Raw genomic sequence first — 18,189 nt, forward strand, 5'->3', positions numbered from 1 at the left:
TCATTTCTCACTGCAGCAGGTGCAGAATCATGAAAACACCTTTTTTTTTTTTTTTTTGAAACTAGATTTTCACAGCAGTAAGTGCTATTTTTAATGAAGATTCTGTTATTAAATACTAAACTGAATTGCAGCAATACCAGCAAGTTCCGTTGTGTTTGTCATTCTATTGGCATACACTGAACCATAACCCCAAGAAGCTCTCTTGCCATTTATGGATTCTGCTGCAGCCACAGAACTGAGAACAGATCCAAATAAAAAGGGAAACTCTTCGTCTACAACCATTCATTTCATAACCCACAGTGGATAAGCATAAAGCACCTGCAGCTCAGTACTAACGAACAAGAACAAAGATTAGTACCTAATCCATTTTTCCTCATGTCGTCTGGAACAGTATCCTACAAGGCTTAACTGTGCAAACTTGGTCGCACTGAATTATGTCATCTGAAGACAAAACATCTTCTGTCTACAAGGAATGGAAAAATGGATGGCACAGAAACAGGAGGAAAAGTCTGAGTGCTTTATCGACCCAGGTGACATCCTATGAATGGTGAGCAATAAAAATTTATTGAGAATTAGAAAAGTTCTTACTTACTGCTGCACCCTCAACTGTTCATGCCACAGAAAAATGTAAAATTCCCTTAAACCACATATTTAAAAATCTTGCAATTTTATTTGCATATAAAGGCCGCTAGATATATCACAATAAATTTAAAGAAACAACTGCTTTTCTAAATGCCATTAACAAGTTAACATAAAACAGAACAAAGCTCAATAGCATTTACAGTGGTAGAACAGAAATAACTATCTGCAACAGCATTTTGTGCTAGCAAGATTGCATTTACACACAGTGCAAAATAAGAAAAAGGAAATAAAAAAGACAAGAAGAATATTTAAATATAAAGGACAACTAAGCCTTATTTTAGTTAGGCTTGATTGTATCCATTTGACTCTATACATGCCTGAACTACAACAAAGATTGAACTCAGGCTCCGGAAGGCCTTGAGCACTTGGAAAATGGGTCACATCCTTCATAATTTAGATGTGCTGTACAGCATAATTTTGCAGGTGCTATACTGGCAATATTAAATCCTACCTTAGTTATAATGCACAAAAAAATACATATATATATAAATTCATATTTAAAAGGAGTCCGCATTTACATTATTTTTTTACTGCATTAAACGCTTGCTCTTTGCAGCTTTCATTCCCAAGTTTTTTAAAGCTAAAATAATTTAAAAACAAACAATAAAAGGCAGATATCACACACAGACTGTGGCTATCTATACCATTCTTTAACGTATAAAGCAGGTAGTGACAAACCAACAACTGAGAAGTCTATTCTCCCCTTGCTGCATTCTACTGTGAACAGAAAGAAGTTTCAGCACACGCACACATATCAAGAGGCAAATGGACCCCAAAGTCTTGTGTATGCTATAAAGAAAATAAAAAAAGAAAGAAGAAAGGATATAAATGGAGAGATGAAAAGCTAACACTTAGACCATAGTCAAAAGAAGACATTTAAAAAAAAAAACCCGACAACAACAAAAGTTGTGCAAATTTGGGTGTTTTTAAATGCTGCCTATTTTTTTTAGCTTATCTTATAGTACTAAAATAAGGTCTCTCACTTCTTAAAAGAAAGCTTGGCTGTCCTTTTGAGAACACTATAACAATTTACAATGGCAGGTTTATTGAAAAACAAAATTAATTTTACAAATTCACAATACCTTTTCAATTTAAAATGAATGCTGCATTTCCAAAAAGCACAACCTCTAACTTTTCTTCTTGTTTCGTTGCACCAGCAATTTACTAAAAAAAACCCCACCCCAAAACAAAACCCCCACAATTCCCCCCCAAAAATGCCCCCCACAAGAATTTTGAAATAAACATGTAACAGAATGTAAGTATTGTAATTAGAAAATGGCAGTTTATAGACCTTCCCCAGTTCCAAACGTGCAGCAGTCCTTCATGATCCTTGAGGGGTTGGAAGGTCAAATATAATTGGAGGATTGGTTGGCTGAAAGCTGACTGTACACGTTGAAGCATTGATGTACGTTGTGTAACCGTCTGTCATAATGCCATAACCTGTAGGGACAATGTGTCACATTTACTGTAACATAAACAAACGATGCTGCCCATGGGCAGCTGCACCAAAAGCTTGTTGTGGGATCAACGCTTTGGAATAAAATTATATTAATCCCTTCAAAATGACATAAGCTCATGAAAGCTGCCACAAAGACTTGATTGAAAAAGCACAACATACTGTATTTGAAATAGGAACTGAAGCTTTTGTTTTAGGTACACACATTTTCCCATGGAAAGTCCTCTGCTGCAATTTGTTACAGCAAAACCAGAGACAAAACCACACGTGCACTTTTTCTAATTAGTTAATTAGTGTGTTGTACTTTGCAAGCTTGTAAAGCCTGTCAGATAATAAAAGAAACAGTAAGGAACAAGAGATTTAGAATTCACTTCCATTTAATCTACAAAAATCATTGCCCTCTCTGGGCAATGAACAAAACCTCGTATGCTTTTCCCATGATAGCCTTTATCATACAGGCCCTCATTGCAGGGCTGCCAAGCTCATGTTCACATTGGCTCGTGAAACCTCAGAAATCTATTAGCATGAGCAGCTGAGGGCCCTGGGTTTGCTCAGCCCAGAGCTGAGGGGAGGCCTCATGGCGGCTGCAGCTCCTCACAGGGAACGGAGGGCAGCGCTGAGCTCTGCTCTCTGTGACAGTGACAGGGCCCGAGGGAATGGCATGGAGCTGTGTCAGGGGAGGGGCGGGGGGGGTTGGTTAGGGAAAGGGTCTGCACCAGGGAGTGATCAGACACTGGAACAGTCTCCCCAGGGCATGGTCCCAAGCTGACAGAGCTCAAGGAGCGTTTGGACGTAGGGTTTGGATTTTGGGTGGTTCTGTGCAGAGTCAGGGGTAGGACTCGATGATCCCTGTAGGTCTCTTCCAACTCAGGTTACTCTGTGGTTCTATGACATAGTCCCACTCGTAAATGCTGCTGCAAAGTACTTTTCTGAATGTATAAGTGCATCTAACCCGTAGTGCGAAATACAGGTATGGTTTGCTTCTGAGAGGCTTTCACACAGAGCTGAGTCTGGTTGACTCAAAAGGAGGCTGCAGTTACGGTAGCAAGAGAATCCAAATATAAGAATAGACTTAACAAGAAGAACACAAAGAGATCAAATTCTTTACAAAAAGACCAGTGAAAATCATGACTAAGGAAAAGAATCTCTTGCTGTAAGCACAGCAGAGTGCTGGAGGTCAATGAATAACTACTGGCTTAAGCAGGAAATTGAGACCAGAGTTAAATAGATGATTGCTTTTCATTGTAAAGGGATGCTGAGAATTTGTTCCTAAATAAAGCAAGAATTAGTGAATATTGATCACAGGATTTTCCAGAGTGTCAAGGATTTGCCTCCGCAGTAAGTAACACTATGGCATCAATTTCAGAAGGCTGGAGACTCTTCTCAGCCTCCTCAACATCTGGCCATCAGTGCTATTGTTTAGGATAAATCTGAGGAACCAGCAGCAATGCCACTTTTCTTCTGGCCTCTGTCTTCTCTTCCACTTGCCACACAGGAATAGGATGGGATATAACAGAGACCTGCACATTCGCAGAATTTCTGGCAAGTGGAACAAACTATAGCGTCTCATGAACGGAGTCACACCTGAACCTTCATTCAGACAGTGTGTGATGCTGTGATGTGAGAACATTAATTTCTCACTGTGCAAAAACACAGAAGTGTCTCTTCTTACAGACATTCTCTCAAGGACATGGAGATAGAGCTCCAGTCCCATTGGTGCAGAAGATCCGTTGTTTTCAGCTGACATCCACAGAGAGCTTACAAAGAAACTAGAACAAGTCTAAGAAGAATTTGGCACAAAATGCACTTTTTTTTTAATTAAAGGTTCATAGAGGAAGAGAACTTCCCACCGCTAACCCACAGGGGAAAAATGTTTTTCTTTTAAACCATTATGATACAGTACAGATCACTGCTGTCTGAAAGCTAAGATAAATCCAGCTACCCACAGTTTCTATCACAAAGAATAATCACTTCAGAATTGCTGCACTTTATTTGTTTGGACTAGCAATTTTGATTTAGATCATCTCATGGTGGGAAAAACATTGTTTGTGGCTGTTTTTACTTATCAAACAGAAAAAAAAAAAGGCACGATCAGAATGTGTGTAGCCTCCCTTGATTTAATGGAATGTAGTCTGTGTTCATCTGAGCTACAGGTGGATGAGAATTAACTGTATTGCAGGATAATGCTCTTTACAACTGGCTATTTCTTTCTGTACAGAAACAGGCCATTCTTATGTCTTCTGCGTAAGTACCAAAACAGGATTTAAACTTTTTTAGTATTCTTGTAAGAATGTATTTGAACATTCACTTTCAACATGTGCTACCGCCTTTCATATGAGATTTAAATGCAAGGTGCCACATATGGCCCCTCAGTGCCTTCTCATAATGATCTTGTACATTAAGATACCTTTCCCTCCTATTACAACTGAAACTTTCAGTACCCAATGTGCCTACAAAAGCTGCAGACCATTTATGCGTTTTAGCCGGAAGTCTTGCTGTATTCACTTACTCTCAGTATGCAAGGATTGATATTTTTACAAAATATCCACTGTTTTCCTGGGTGCCTTCTAATACAGCAATCCACGCTGCTCAAAGTCAGCTCAGTACTTTGCTTAGAAACTACTTATTTACAAATCTTTACTAACCAGGAATAAAATTCATTTCATAAAATCACAAGGGCTTAAGTAAAACCAACAGTACTAGTTGACAATGTCAACTTTTTCCTTTCTCTTTTCTGAAGTTCTCCAAGTCTGTGAGCTGATGGAGAACCCAATTAGAAACAATGCAGAAATCTCTGGATGGGAGGGAGTATAAAGCATTTAATGCATCATTTTGAGTTCCAGAGTCACAAAGTCCTACACTCTCCCTCTCCGGCAAACTTCCTAGTATTTGTTTCGCAGGCACATAAAAGCTACAAAATTGGATTAAATATTTAAATATCCCCAAAATGTATTTCAACTCTCATTCCCTCCCAGTGCCAACAAACTGAGACTTCTGTTTCTGATCTGGAACTGACAATGAGCATATCTTAAATATGAGATTGCTGGAAGGCAACACACACATTATGAACTGTATCACAGGATGCTTTTAGAAATGCATGCAAAGTGAGTTCTGGCAATCTCTCCTCCTGACATTTACCCTCCTTTCTGCTTTTCCTTCCATGCTGAGGGAGGTGAGCCGAGACAATAAGTTGTCTTAAATTTCTTTTTTTCTAGCACCTTTCTTGGCTCTTGCACTTCGAATAATTATGAAACTTAGTCCAAGTTTCATTTTGGCTTGCATGTGTGGGGAATCTCATATGTTTCTCTAACAAAGTTTGTCAAAATTTAAATTGCTTTCAAAGAACCTGTACAGAACAACCTTTGCACAGTGACAGATGTAGGTGGCAAAATGTAGCACACGTTCCTGAAACAGCCTATTTTAATTCCAGCATAAATTTACAAAGTGCTGTGCGTGCAATCACTTCCCTCAGTTCCCTCTCTACTTTAGCCCAATATGCCATTAGCCATCCTTCGCAAAGCACAGTTGAAATGTGCTTCTGTGGAACCAGCCTCAGATCAAAGAGCGGAGTAGCAGTGCTCCTTACCTTCATGGATCCCACCAAAGACATGGAGTTTGGGCCTTACTCGCCTCTGCACTGTGTTTAGCAGTTCCACGCAACCAACTCTCTGCAGCTCTTTTGGAACCCAGTCTCGAAAACCTGAAGGCAAAATATGCAATCAATACTATTAATTTTCTCTATTCAGGTAAGGTTTCACATAGTCTTTCAGGAAGTCATAATTCACTGAAGGTTTATTACATTATCTGCAGTCGTAACCTCTCCATTAAAGCACACAATGGCTTTTAAGAAGCGTTTCACTGTCACTTTGTCTTCCTCAAGATCATCCTCACCATCTGCATTAATATTTTTCTGGATGTGATTTGTTTTTTTTAAACTATAGGCTTAAACCCATCGTCCACCTTGAAACCTTGGCACATTGATTCCCAGCATCGCTGCCGATCTTTCTTCCTTTCCCCCTGGCTCTCACAGCAGTCACCTTCCCAAGCCAGTGAGGTGGTTACTCCAGAACAAAATCCCTGAGGACGATCAGCTGCTGTACAACCTGATAGCCACCTCAACGATTTAAAATACAGTCTCCCAGCAACTTCCAGAGGACCACGGTCTGCAAGTGCTAGTCCTTATTCTGAGTCCCCAGTCGCCAACAACAGGCAATGAGTATTCAATTAAAACATTCATTAGCGTCCATAGCATCAAAGTATTTCTATATGAAACCAGTTCAGAGCAGATGGATTAGCAACCCATTTAAAATAGTACCTGTGAAACTCTATAAATGTGCTTGTGGGTTTTTTTTGCTTCTTTGGGAAAATAAACAGATTAAAAGAGGGCTGTTCAAAGTGTTGGTTTTCAATACCCAGTGCGTTCCACTGTCAGTGGGTGGTGCATCACTGCTTTATCAAAGCAGAATGCAGGTACCCTACTTAGCTTAACAGTATTAAAAGAGCTCCTAGTTACCAAGATATAAGAAGAGCATAAGTATGTTATTAGTCAAAAAGGTCTTTCTTTTTTCTTTTTTTTTTTTTCTTTTTGTTCCTTAGCTCTGCATAGATTGCTGGCTATTAACTTAATTGTGACACAATACACAAGCCATGCATTAATTCCTGACTCCGTGGTCACTGTGAAACTCTACAAGAGCACCGAGCCAGCCAGGCAGCATTTAAATGCTGCTTTATAATGGCACTAAGCAATCTTGATTACTGGTGTTTTTTTTTAGTTTCTTTAAAGTCACTACCATCCCAAAATCGAGTGTCTACATCTGATCACCTGAACCCTTGCATTTCAGAGGAATTGACTAAAACCATGACAAAATTACAGTCTATGAGCAAGTAACAGTTACGAATAAGAGGCTGACGCTTCCTCATCCTCAGAAGCCACATTTAGAAAAGGCAGATGCTCAGCTGTTTTAAAACTGACTGAAATTTTGAAAATACGATTCTAGACTCCTCACCATATGCATTTTAAAGAAAAGCAGTAAATAATTTGTAATAGCATCACGTGAGGTTACAGAATAGGGGGGAAAAAAATTCAAACAGTTTAATTTGGGCTCTAATTACTTTAGATATGCTCCAAACCAAACATGCTTGCCTCTGCTGAACAACCATCTCAGTATCTTTTTAAGAATGCAGTTTATCACAGAATTAACATGGAGATCAGCAAGCACAATTTAACGAAATGGGAAGACTTCAACTAATTCATGAAAAAAAGAATGTAAGAAGTATGCATTCATAGATCTGTCATTACTTTGAGTAAGGAAGAGTTATCTGAGGGCCTAATTTTACTCCTTCGCTAGTTTACCATAAGTCAACTACAATATGCAAGAGCATTTTTAAAGATATCATTATGTTTAAAAGGAAATTGTCAGGGAGAACATGTGAGTGTATACTCTTGAACTTTTGACTGCACACTCTAAAACCTTAAAGAAACATGTCACAGTAGTGGGCAAAACGTTCTGGAAGTTTTAGTCAACCTCTAAAATCACACGGGATTGGAAACTGCAAGATGAATAATGTTCTTAAATGAAATGTCAAACTCTCACAGCCATGGAATCAGATATATGATATTCCCTTGTTTGAGTGAAACAAAAAATGTAACTGAAAAAAAACACCTGGAAGCTCAACAGTTCCACTAACCCTAATCACCTCTTTACACTTCTTTCCAAAAGGCTTTAATTCACAGTCTTGAGTTAGCATGCAGTTACAATAAATCTTAAAGTATTAGTAATTTTGGTTATTTTGAAGGTAAAATAATTATCATGAAAAAAAATAATCTCACACAGCTTTTCACTGTTTCACTTACCAAGGGGAGGTCCATGTGTCATTAGTATATCAATGCCCTCAGGGATAAGGTTCCACTTGTCTAGCAAAGACTGACCTCTGGGTAGGTTAAAGCCCCATCCATTAAACCACGGTGTCCTTTGGGGAAAAATAAGATGAACTGCATCAGTGCAAAACAAAAATCTCTTCTCCATTTTTTTCTGGATTATAACAACTTCTGCACTACAGAGACTACCTGCAGATGGCCTTTTCAAAGGGAAAGCCTCTAAAGCAAACCAGTTCACATACATACATACACTAATCCGTATGTTTGAATTTACATTAATGTCCTATGCTCTTTTTGTAACTCAAGAGTACATGGCCTTTACCCACCAGAGAGAAAATGAAAAATGTTTAAGTAACAAAGCTATATCTAAAGTTTAAGTTTAATGATGTTTAAATGTAAGGACTCCTCCTTATCTATCAAAATGAACAAAAATCTCAAAGTTTTTAGAGGCAAGGGACAATTACAGCAAAAAAACATCTAGCAGATAAGAGTTCATTAGGAAGGCTATATAGCGCTGCGGTTATAAGCACCCTGTACTTTGATATTTCACTAAAGTCAAACTTCCTTTGTCCAGTACTTTCAATATCAGAACATTTTCACAGAACTTGGCTTTGAACTCTTGAGCCTCCTGGAGATCCTGATCAATGTTTAGCCTCACAGTAACTTTTTAAAGGAGATCTTATCACTTAAAATTCATTCAGGATTTCTTAAGAAAAACAGAGATCCTCAGTTTTCTTCATCACAGCACAGCATTGTTCTGGGACATTTGTTTATCCATCAAGCCACACATGTAATGATAAAAAGCTTACTTTAAAGGAGTGTTTTTTCAACATGTACTAGCAAAGTGAGTGGTTTTGATGCAAGTACAACACAACAAAACCCTTTCTGATCAGGTAAATCCATCGCAAAGTTGTTCCTAATAATGTTAACAGCTATTAGCAGCAACATTCTATATAGCTGCTAGAGTTGTAATATCTTCAGTAGTTTTCATTTAGGAAATTTTGCTTCCTAGAGTTTAGGTAACAGTAGTAGACTAGGTTGCTTCATTTTCTACCTAGGATAGATCCTATTCCAGCCCTAGGGAGTTCAAGCTCCTCTTGTAGTCTCCTTTGTACTGTAGTTCTGAAAAGAAAATTTTCAATTTAAAAATAAACCTTGCACGAAACCATACATGTTAAATAGGAAAGAGATCATTAAGAGTTTTACATCACTTCATTATGTAATCTGCCTCCTGCACCCTCTAAATTATGCAAACATTCGATATCAAATATGCATCCAAGTGGAAATTTCCTGTTGAGAAAGTCTCCACGTCATTTTTATTTTTCGCAATCAAAATACTTTGTTTGTCAGAAGCAGCCATTTGACCAAGGAGGAGTTTACACAGTTACAAGTATATTCTGAGATCCTGAAAGTCAGCAGTAAGGGGAAACAGCAGGCAGTAGCAGTACAGGTGCAGGAAGGGCAGTGGTGCCCCAGATACAAGTCACAGACACATCCTTCAATGCAGTCCTGCTGAGCTAATGCTTATGCTTCTCGTACACAGGAACTCGCTCAATGTAGTAGGCTTCCTGGGTGTCGGATGAATGGTAACAAAGACAGGAAAACTAATGTTAGTTAAGCATTTTAGGTAAGCTATGGGTTCCTCGTGCGTAGCAAAGCAACTCCAGCTCTAACTGTTGGCTTGCTCTGCTCCCAGTGAAACACTGAGACGAGGTCTTACGCTGTGAAGTAAGGCCAGCGCACATGCAACTGAAATAAAATTGAAGCATGTGTCTTAACTTCAGCTAAATTACAGACATTCCTGCTTTTCTATGATTCACCCTTCTGCAACAAGTCTAAATTAGGTACGAATGTTTCCTTTCCTATCATGTTCCCAGGATTTAACGTATCAAGATTATCATAGCCCTCAGGGCTGCAGATGAAAGTTAAAATACCATTTGGCTAAACATTCAGCTGCTTAAAAAAACAAACACACAGCTCATAGATTGAACTTTTCACTATCAATTAATGATCCTTTCCCCACTTGCATTTCTCCTGCAGATAGTACTGTAGTTATTATACCATAGTTAAACCTGAAACATGAAACCACATCTGTGATCTCTCTGGAGCTCTTTGGAGACTGCAACCACAGAAAAGCCTCCATTTGTCTGCAGGTTTTTTATTTTATGTTACTCTTAAGCACTGAGGGAGGAGGAGGGGAATCTGAGTTCCCCTATATTCTTCCTTCATCAGTCTCTGTAATTAGCTGTGACTAACAGCCACCACGTGGGAATCCACTTGTAAGAAAACTTTCGAGAAGCCTTCCCCATTATGCAGCATGTGCACAAAAAAGACAGTGAAATACCTCTTTAATATACTAAATATTTTCACAAGAAATTAATAAAGTGGGGAGGGTGCGACTGGAAGAACACCTGGGTTACAGACTTAGGTTTTGCTCCCCAAAACAGACGCTTGGAACAGAGCAGTGCGAGCACCATGCCCTGGCTCGTACCCAGAGAGCTGCCAGGCCCCGGTGGCACTGCAGCATTTCAGGCCTTGCAACAGAGCCAGCAGGGGAGGGCACCGAGAGGAACGGCAGCTTCGTGGCACAGGTTCAGCGTGAGATGAGATCACAAGGAAGGTCACCCCGTGTTTGCACTACGCCATGTTGTGGTACAGGCAAAATGGAGTTGATGTGCTGTGAATCCCTGGAGTGTCCAGGAGCGGCTGCTCAGCCCCAGCAAGCTTTGGACGTGCGGAGCAAAGACAAGGCCTGTGCTGCAGGCGAGCAGCTTCCTATCAGCAGATATTGGATATTACACTCCAGTTACTGCCTCTCTTTGATTACCAAGGTTAAATATAGTCACACGCAACTTTTAAATAATCTAGGGGAAAGAAAATGTGCACGTAGTTACCCGCCTCCTGCAGTGTCTTTTGAGCTGAGTACTTACTGGCATAAAGCACCTCAGCTCTAGGAGGAAACAGCTCCAAGGTCCTTTGGCTGCACCCACCTGTGATACGTTGCAATCCAATGCAAATAATTAGGTAAAGGCTAATTAGGCATTTATAAATGTATTTAAGGCATATATTTTTCCTATTAAGTTCTAGGTAAGAGAGTTCAGTTAGCTACTAGAAGCAACTAGAGTTGTATACTTCATTTTTAAGTAGCCCAAAGAAAAGAAAGCAATCACCTGTTGGAATGCTACAGGCACGGGCATAAAACCATGGGAATTAGGAAGAAGAGATTACAAATGATTTTGTCATTTTACGTTTGACGGACCAGAACACTTCCTGGTACACACCGCATGGCACGACACAGGCCCTGCTCACACTCCGTGTCAGCCCACGGCCGGGAGAGCCTAATTGAGCCCAGGCTCTTTGCAGCCACGCTGCACTTCACAGCATCCTTCACGTGCCATGAAACTGTCACGGTAATTCTTGATCCCTGGCTCACCTGACAGCTCAGCCCTCCCCTGCCTGCAAAGCTTCGTTATCATTTAGGAATAGCAGTTCTGCTGGCACCAGATGTGCCACAGGGAATATCCTAATGAAAGGCAGACACCTGCACCATCACTGCCCTCTGCAGTTCTTCATCTCTATGCAGCAATCCCCACAGATCCCTCTCCACATGGCATTTCAGAACTAACATTTTCCACAATTACAAGAATGCTTATGCAGCAGGCCATATATTGCCTCTGCACCTTGTGCCATGAGAAACCCATCTCGCCTGCTGTAAAACCAAGGAGGAGAGGATCTTAAGCTTCACGGCCAGACTTGCCCTCCCTTCACAGGTGCACAGGAAGAACCGTCTGATGAGGAAAGTAAATCCTTGCCCTTAGAGGCAGAGAGCTGATCCTTCAGCAGGTGATCACATCTCCCTTTCCCCAAGAAACTTTAGTCTTTACTATTTTACAATTAAAAAAAAAAAAAGTGAGAGGGTATTAATTTATGACACAAATTTCAGAAAACAAAATCACAACCACTCCTTAGTATACAGATCTCAGGAGCCACAAAGCCACAGTCACACAGGGAAACAGGAGACATAAGGCCATGGCCAAGTCCATCCCAGTTATACAACAGCTTGCCTCCTTCTGGAACACTTGTGTTTTTAATGGGTGGTATCTTCCACTGTGTTCTTTCATTCTTCTTTGGCAAGGGGCTCATTAATTTAATTATGCAATCCTCAGAGCAACAACTCAGAAGATAATAGTACAGTGAGACCTTCTAGATAAAGGGTTTCCTTTTACTTGTACTTTTAATTCTTGAGTAAATGCAATTATTTCAGTAGTTACTACTTAACAGGAACACATTCTCTGCTTTTAATTCCCAGTATTCAGTCATTTTAAGACTAACCAGTCTCCTTGAAAAGCTTCAGTTTTTTCTTTAGTCCAATGAGTAACGAGCACAGGAGGCAGAAATCTCAGGCTGCTTCCTTCTGCAGGACAAAGCTGCTGGAATGGCTACCATGAATTGCAGCAGGAAGCACTTCCACACAGCCAACAAAACACTCTTCATTTTGGCCAGCATTTGAAGTGAACTCACAAGCCTGGCTTAGGAGGGAGATAGGTGGCTCTCCTTCAGCAGAAAAGAAAGGATGGGCCAGGGCACTGCACTGAACGTGCACTCCTAGAGTTGCTCAGTTACAGGACTAGCTTGCACACATATCTCCAAGTGTCTGTTAAAGCCCTATATGAATGGTGCAGCAGGGCAGTGCTTTAGCAGAGAAGAAACTGCAAAAAAAAAAAAAAAACCCAAAACCAAACAAACAAAAAAAACCAGGAAAAAAAGCCAAATGCCATTCAATCCTCCTCCCACAAGTGTCTGCTGAACGGAAGGCTGCCTGCTGGGATGCACAAAGTGACTGCAGTGGGCAACAGGAGAAGGGGATCTGCAGAGTACACGTGGCCAGGAAAACAAGAGACTCAGCAGGGCAAGTGCACAATGTACTGCATAAGCACATTTTACATTTTATAAAGTAAGAGCCGCTATAAAGACCACGGCACTTGCTTTCAGTGCTACAAAAGCATTTTTCATTAAGCTCTTTCTTACAGTGGGTATAAAGCACTTCTTAATAAAATATAACAGAACAAGGAAATCTTCAAGGCTAAATAATTTCCTACTTGTGCTCATTATAACGTTGTGATTTTGCTCGCAATGTTTTGACGTCTGAAAAGGACCAAGTCTAGTGGTTCTAGCTGTCTGAGCTCATTTCCACTAGCATTTACCTGCTGTGTCTCAGCATCTCACTGGGAATGTGAGGACACTAATATACAACCTAAAAAAGTATTACAGAGTCCAGATCCTTGGGATTTTGCTTATCAGGCATCTTTAATCAACTGAAGCTCTCCTGGGGCAGCTCTTATGAAAGTGGGTTACCAGCACTGTGATGATGTAATGGTATGCATCTTTTTGTTAGCGAAGTACAGATTTTAGGCACCTATGCAAGTGTTTAAAACATAGCTCTGCTATTTTTCTCATGTTACAAAAAGCTGAAGACACAACAGCTGTTGGCATTTTTGCAGGTTTTCTCTGTCTCTTTCAACTCACATACTATGATTTCTAAACATTCACTGCTTCTCTAAATGATAAAACATTTAACCAGTACACATCCACCAAGTTTGGAAGGAGAGTGCACACGGTTTTTCCGGAAAGCAGCCTTCCACAAAGTGGCAGTAAGTACCTTACTGCTATAGAGCTAGTGTGAACTAGTGTACTCCTTGCATCAAGCTGTTCTGGATTTCTACCTCCGATTGTACAGCAATAAAAGGAGGTTTTCTTTTGGTCTCTTTTCAGAAAGAGTCCTGCGATTGGATCTTTAAGAGGCAAGAAATTAAAACAAGGTCTTCAGCTGCTGCTATTTAGCAGGTTCTTCAGATGTGCTGATCTGGACCAGATTACCTCCTAAAACAAGGACAGACACAGGCATAAGCACAGCTTTAGCTGTCTGTCTGATTGGAAAATGCTGTGTGAAAAGAATTCCATCCTTCATCCTGCAGTTCTTCCCTGTCTCGCACTCTGCACATCTCTGCCTGTGTTGCCTCAAGGCTGCTCCACCTTTTATTGACAGGTGATTGAGCTCTGGTCCCAAAGCTGGCATTCTCCTGTGTAGGAGTCATGTAAAGGAACACAAAAACCTGCAAGGGTTTGAGAAACGTAAGGCTAAAAGTGCTGGCTAATGCCAGCAGGGTCCTGGAGGATCACAGGATATGGAGGACAGCAGGACACAGAGCTCCCTAAAGGTGGGAAGAAAGAACATGCAGGGAAGCAGAGGAGGGGGCAACAAAAGCAAGGCAGCTGATACAGGAGAGAAAGGGAATAGATGAGATTTTCAACTTTGTCTCAGAAAAATTTTGGATAACTATCTGAATTGCTCATCAAAGAGGAAATTTCCTCCAAATCTTCAGAGGCTTACCAATCTCTTGCTGTATTGCAATTATTTTATTTAGGGCTTTACTTAATGAGATCTGGGAGATATTTTAATATCCCAAAAATATGAAAATAATTCAAACTTGACTCAAGGGCTAATTTCATTCTACTTTTAAAAAGAACAGGACTACAAAGACCTACTAACAGAGGCGTGTATTAGACCTTGCATGTTTCTGCACTGTGTATGTGATTGAGGATGGCTTGAAGGATGCACCTGGCTGTAAGCTAGGGGCAGCCTCATCTGGGCCCATACAGGACACTACAGTGCCTCGACTGCAACAAGGAAACAAAGCACCATGCAGCCTGATTTGCAGAGCTGCTACTTCTTCCAGAGTGGGCACTTTATCCCCTTCATCCCACATTTCTTCTCTGTGCAGGGTACGTACCCTTAAGTGTCGAAGGATGCCACAATATTCAAAGGAGCTTGAAATACTCAACATTTAAATGGTAGAATTTTATGATCTCTGTAGAAACAGAGGACAGAGTTGTCTGGCCCAGAAGTTCCCTGCAGCATAAAATGAACACCCAACTCTGAAGGAAAGGGCAGAGGAAAGAAGGAAGAAGAAAAACCAGCAGCAGTTGGCTGAAATTTTGATCTGATTTTTCTCAACAACTGCACACGTTCTGGAACAATGCTTGGATATCCAGTCTCTTCTAGGAAACATGATCATAATATGCTATTTATATATTACCTCGAATTCATGTTCTACATGCCTTACTATCCATGCAGGAAACGTAAATGGACAGAGCTTCAATCCCAGGTAGAACTGGAAGAGGGTTTTATTAGTAGCTGTGTTTCTGCACTGACAACACAAACAGAAGTACATTGAAGACAAAAGGAAAGTAACTGCCTCTCCTCACAACCCATACATATTTCTGCATATTTTCCATTTATGTAATTGCTCCTAGTAGCTTCTGTTGAATATCTACATATATAAATTAAAGTAGCATTTAGAAAATACTGTCTTTTACACAAACAGGCTACATTGTAAGTGAACTGTTAAACAAACATTGCCAGATATAAGGGTTTATAACAAATACAACTCTCTTAAGAAGTTATTCCTGCCTGTCCGATTGGCGAATTTGGTTTGTTTCCCTAGGAAACAGTCTCCAGAAACTTCATGGTTTTGGATGAAACTTAAAACAGAATTCTTTAGCATCACTAGAGACTCTGTAGTTCCTCTGAAAGGCCACGCTGGCCAGTTTGTTTGAAGTCTGTGCTACTTTAAGCTGGTTGTAAAGTCACCTACCCTCCATAACTTGATGAAAACAACCAAAACAATCAAAAAGTTTCCAGGATCACAACACGCATTTATTTGGCACGTAGGTACTGCATAAAACATCGTGACTAGACTTGAACTAATAATATTGTTTTACCATTCAGTTAGAAGTGTTATGAAGTGTCAATTATTAAAGAACTATTAATATTTTCTTAATTTTCTTTACTTCTTATAGCCTTTGCACTGTGCTGAAATTAACATCTGACCTACTCCAAGTTTCACCAAAAATTGTGATCCTGCTTTGGAGCATGCCGGAAGGGAAAGCCAGTAGCTTCTGCCCAGTCTTTATCCAAGCACACCGCCAACTAGCCCATCACATTCCGTCAGCCAAGAAACTACCAAAAAAAGTCATCAGGGGAAAAGTGCAACCTCTGGTGTTTGTTTTGTATTCACATACATAAATTCTGTGGTTGATATTACATACAACTTGTCTAAATATGCATGGGTGCATACTGTATATACATACACACTATATTAAGGTTGTCATATATATGTATGTAAATACATGTATCTCCTGTCGCTCTGCCTGTGACAAGAAGTCCAGCAAATAACTTGAGGAAATGGAAGAGCGTACTCCCAAGTCAATGAAAACTACAGCTACAACAGCACTCAAGCATGAGCGCAGTAATATGAGTTAACATTTTCAGGTTATTACCTGGAGGAGCTGTCTTATGTATGAGCCAATTTAGCAAATCAATCAAAGTAATGCAGTTACTTGATCAACAGATGAACACAGAGAAAAAAATTATGGAAGAGGCTGAGAAAAAAAAACATATGAGGATCATAAAAGAAGCAGGAGCTGCTGAAAGGACTGCAGAGCATTCAGCATCACAGAGGTAAAAAGCAGCATTACTTTAACTTAAAAGGATCTGTTTAAGCATGGGTCACTCGCTTTTGTTATCTCTGAGATCATTAAGCAAAGAGCTCAGGTTACATGCAAATCAATTTATGCAACATTTAATTTTAGGCTCACCCACCCTCATGATGTCCCTTCAAAGAGGTTTGTGGGAGATGCAGATTGCCACAGACTGAATGACGGTTAATGTGACTGTTCAGGCAAAAAAAAAAACTAACACGGTTAACTTTAATTAGAAACCACTGTAGCAGAATCTTTACCTCAATATCAGCAACTCCACCGGATCAACAAAATGCTCCTCAGGCTCTACCCAGTTCTCATCTTGACTGAGAAGATTTTCACACGCATATCTCTCCAAGGCAACATGCAACACCGGATTTCCCTCAAAAGAGGGTTAATGACACATAAATAAGTGCAAGCAAGCAGCAGGGGAGGAAAAAAAAGAACAAGCAGAGGCAGGAAAGATCTGATCTCTCTCTTCTAGCTAGGGGCATCCTGCAGCGGCCAAAGTCCTGGCACCATCAGATGTCTCAGTTGCTGTTAGAGTTTCACAACAACATATTCATCCCTCTAGATCATATACACTCATGTTTTTTAAAAAACACATTTCCAAAGAAAAGCTGTGAGCTGATACTCCAAGTTCCCACCTGAAATGAGTTTTTAGTGATGAGTTACAAGCCTATGAACTGGTGGTTTATAATAGAAAGGCAGACTGACATTTAAATAGAGAGGCACTGGAATAATGGCTTTGTATTAGTATTTTATGGGAGGACGAATAACCACAAATTTAACATACTGTATTTTCTGGCAATAAAAAATCTGTTGAAAACAAAAGGTCATTTTATTTGATAATGTAAATGAATTAGATTTGTATTGCATGGTCACGAGAGTAAAGGAAAGATTAATTCTTAGAGAAGTCAATAGATCAGGATAGCTAGGATTGGTTTGTTTTTGATTCTTTAACCATGTCGGAAAGCCTGAGGTTCACAACCCACAGCCATATATTGCTGTACTCTCCATTTTAATACAGGCCCCGGACTTCAGTCAGGTCTGATAAAAATCTGGAACTTGCAGTAGGCCATTATGTGGGCAAACTATTCATTTTATATTCACCTCCTTGTCGTGTCAGTGCAGAGGTCATCGAAAGAGGGGGCCTAATTAATCAAACTGTCAGAGCCAATGAGGAGGAGCATGTTAATAGGACTTTTATTTCACCCAGGAAAGCAGTGGTCTGACAGGAACCAGAAAATATGGCCTTGATGTTGCTGTTTATTAGCAATGCTGAGATCAGTGGTAATAGGTGCCAAGCAGCTTATGTTTGATAAAGTGCTGAATGTCAAGAACCTGCACCAACTAGAAATTAGACTGACAAGAGGCAGGAATCCCGCTATATTGATAGCAGGTGATAGGAGAGGCAGGTTAGATATCTTCACTGCACAGGCTGCGCTCTCAGTTCTTTGAAAGTGAAGCAACCCACCCCCAAACACCAAAAACAAAACCAAACAACAAAATAAACCAACAAACAAACCACAGATATTTTTCGGGACTTAAAGGTTATGCTTTTTTTTTTTTTTTTTTTTTTTTTTTTTTAAAACTCCAGTTTGGTACACATAAAACTCACACAGCCACACTGGCAAAAGAGAGCCCGAAACTTGGTACAGCAGTGCAGAGC

At 40.1% G+C, this 18,189-nt stretch overlaps 1 protein-coding gene across 3 annotated transcripts in view; it reads right to left on the bottom strand.

Moving 5' to 3' along the window:
* The window catches only part of MPPED2 (metallophosphoesterase domain containing 2), a 103,422-nt gene continuing 85,881 nt past the window's right edge, over positions 649 to 18,189 (bottom strand). For all 3 annotated transcript variants that reach the window (XM_021402964.1, XM_021402965.1, XM_021402966.1), the window contains 3 exons: positions 7,953 to 8,068; positions 5,685 to 5,798; positions 649 to 2,082 (listed from right to left, as the gene is read on the bottom strand). In XM_021402964.1, the coding sequence (XP_021258639.1) occupies positions 1,964 to 2,082; positions 5,685 to 5,798; positions 7,953 to 8,068 (349 nt within the window). In that variant the 3' untranslated portion in view covers positions 649 to 1,963. The remainder of the gene's footprint in view (positions 2,083 to 5,684; positions 5,799 to 7,952; positions 8,069 to 18,189) is intronic.

This window comes from Numida meleagris, chromosome 6, assembly GCF_002078875.1.
Source record: "Numida meleagris isolate 19003 breed g44 Domestic line chromosome 6, NumMel1.0, whole genome shotgun sequence".
NCBI classification, from domain to species: Eukaryota; Metazoa; Chordata; class Aves; order Galliformes; family Numididae; genus Numida; species Numida meleagris.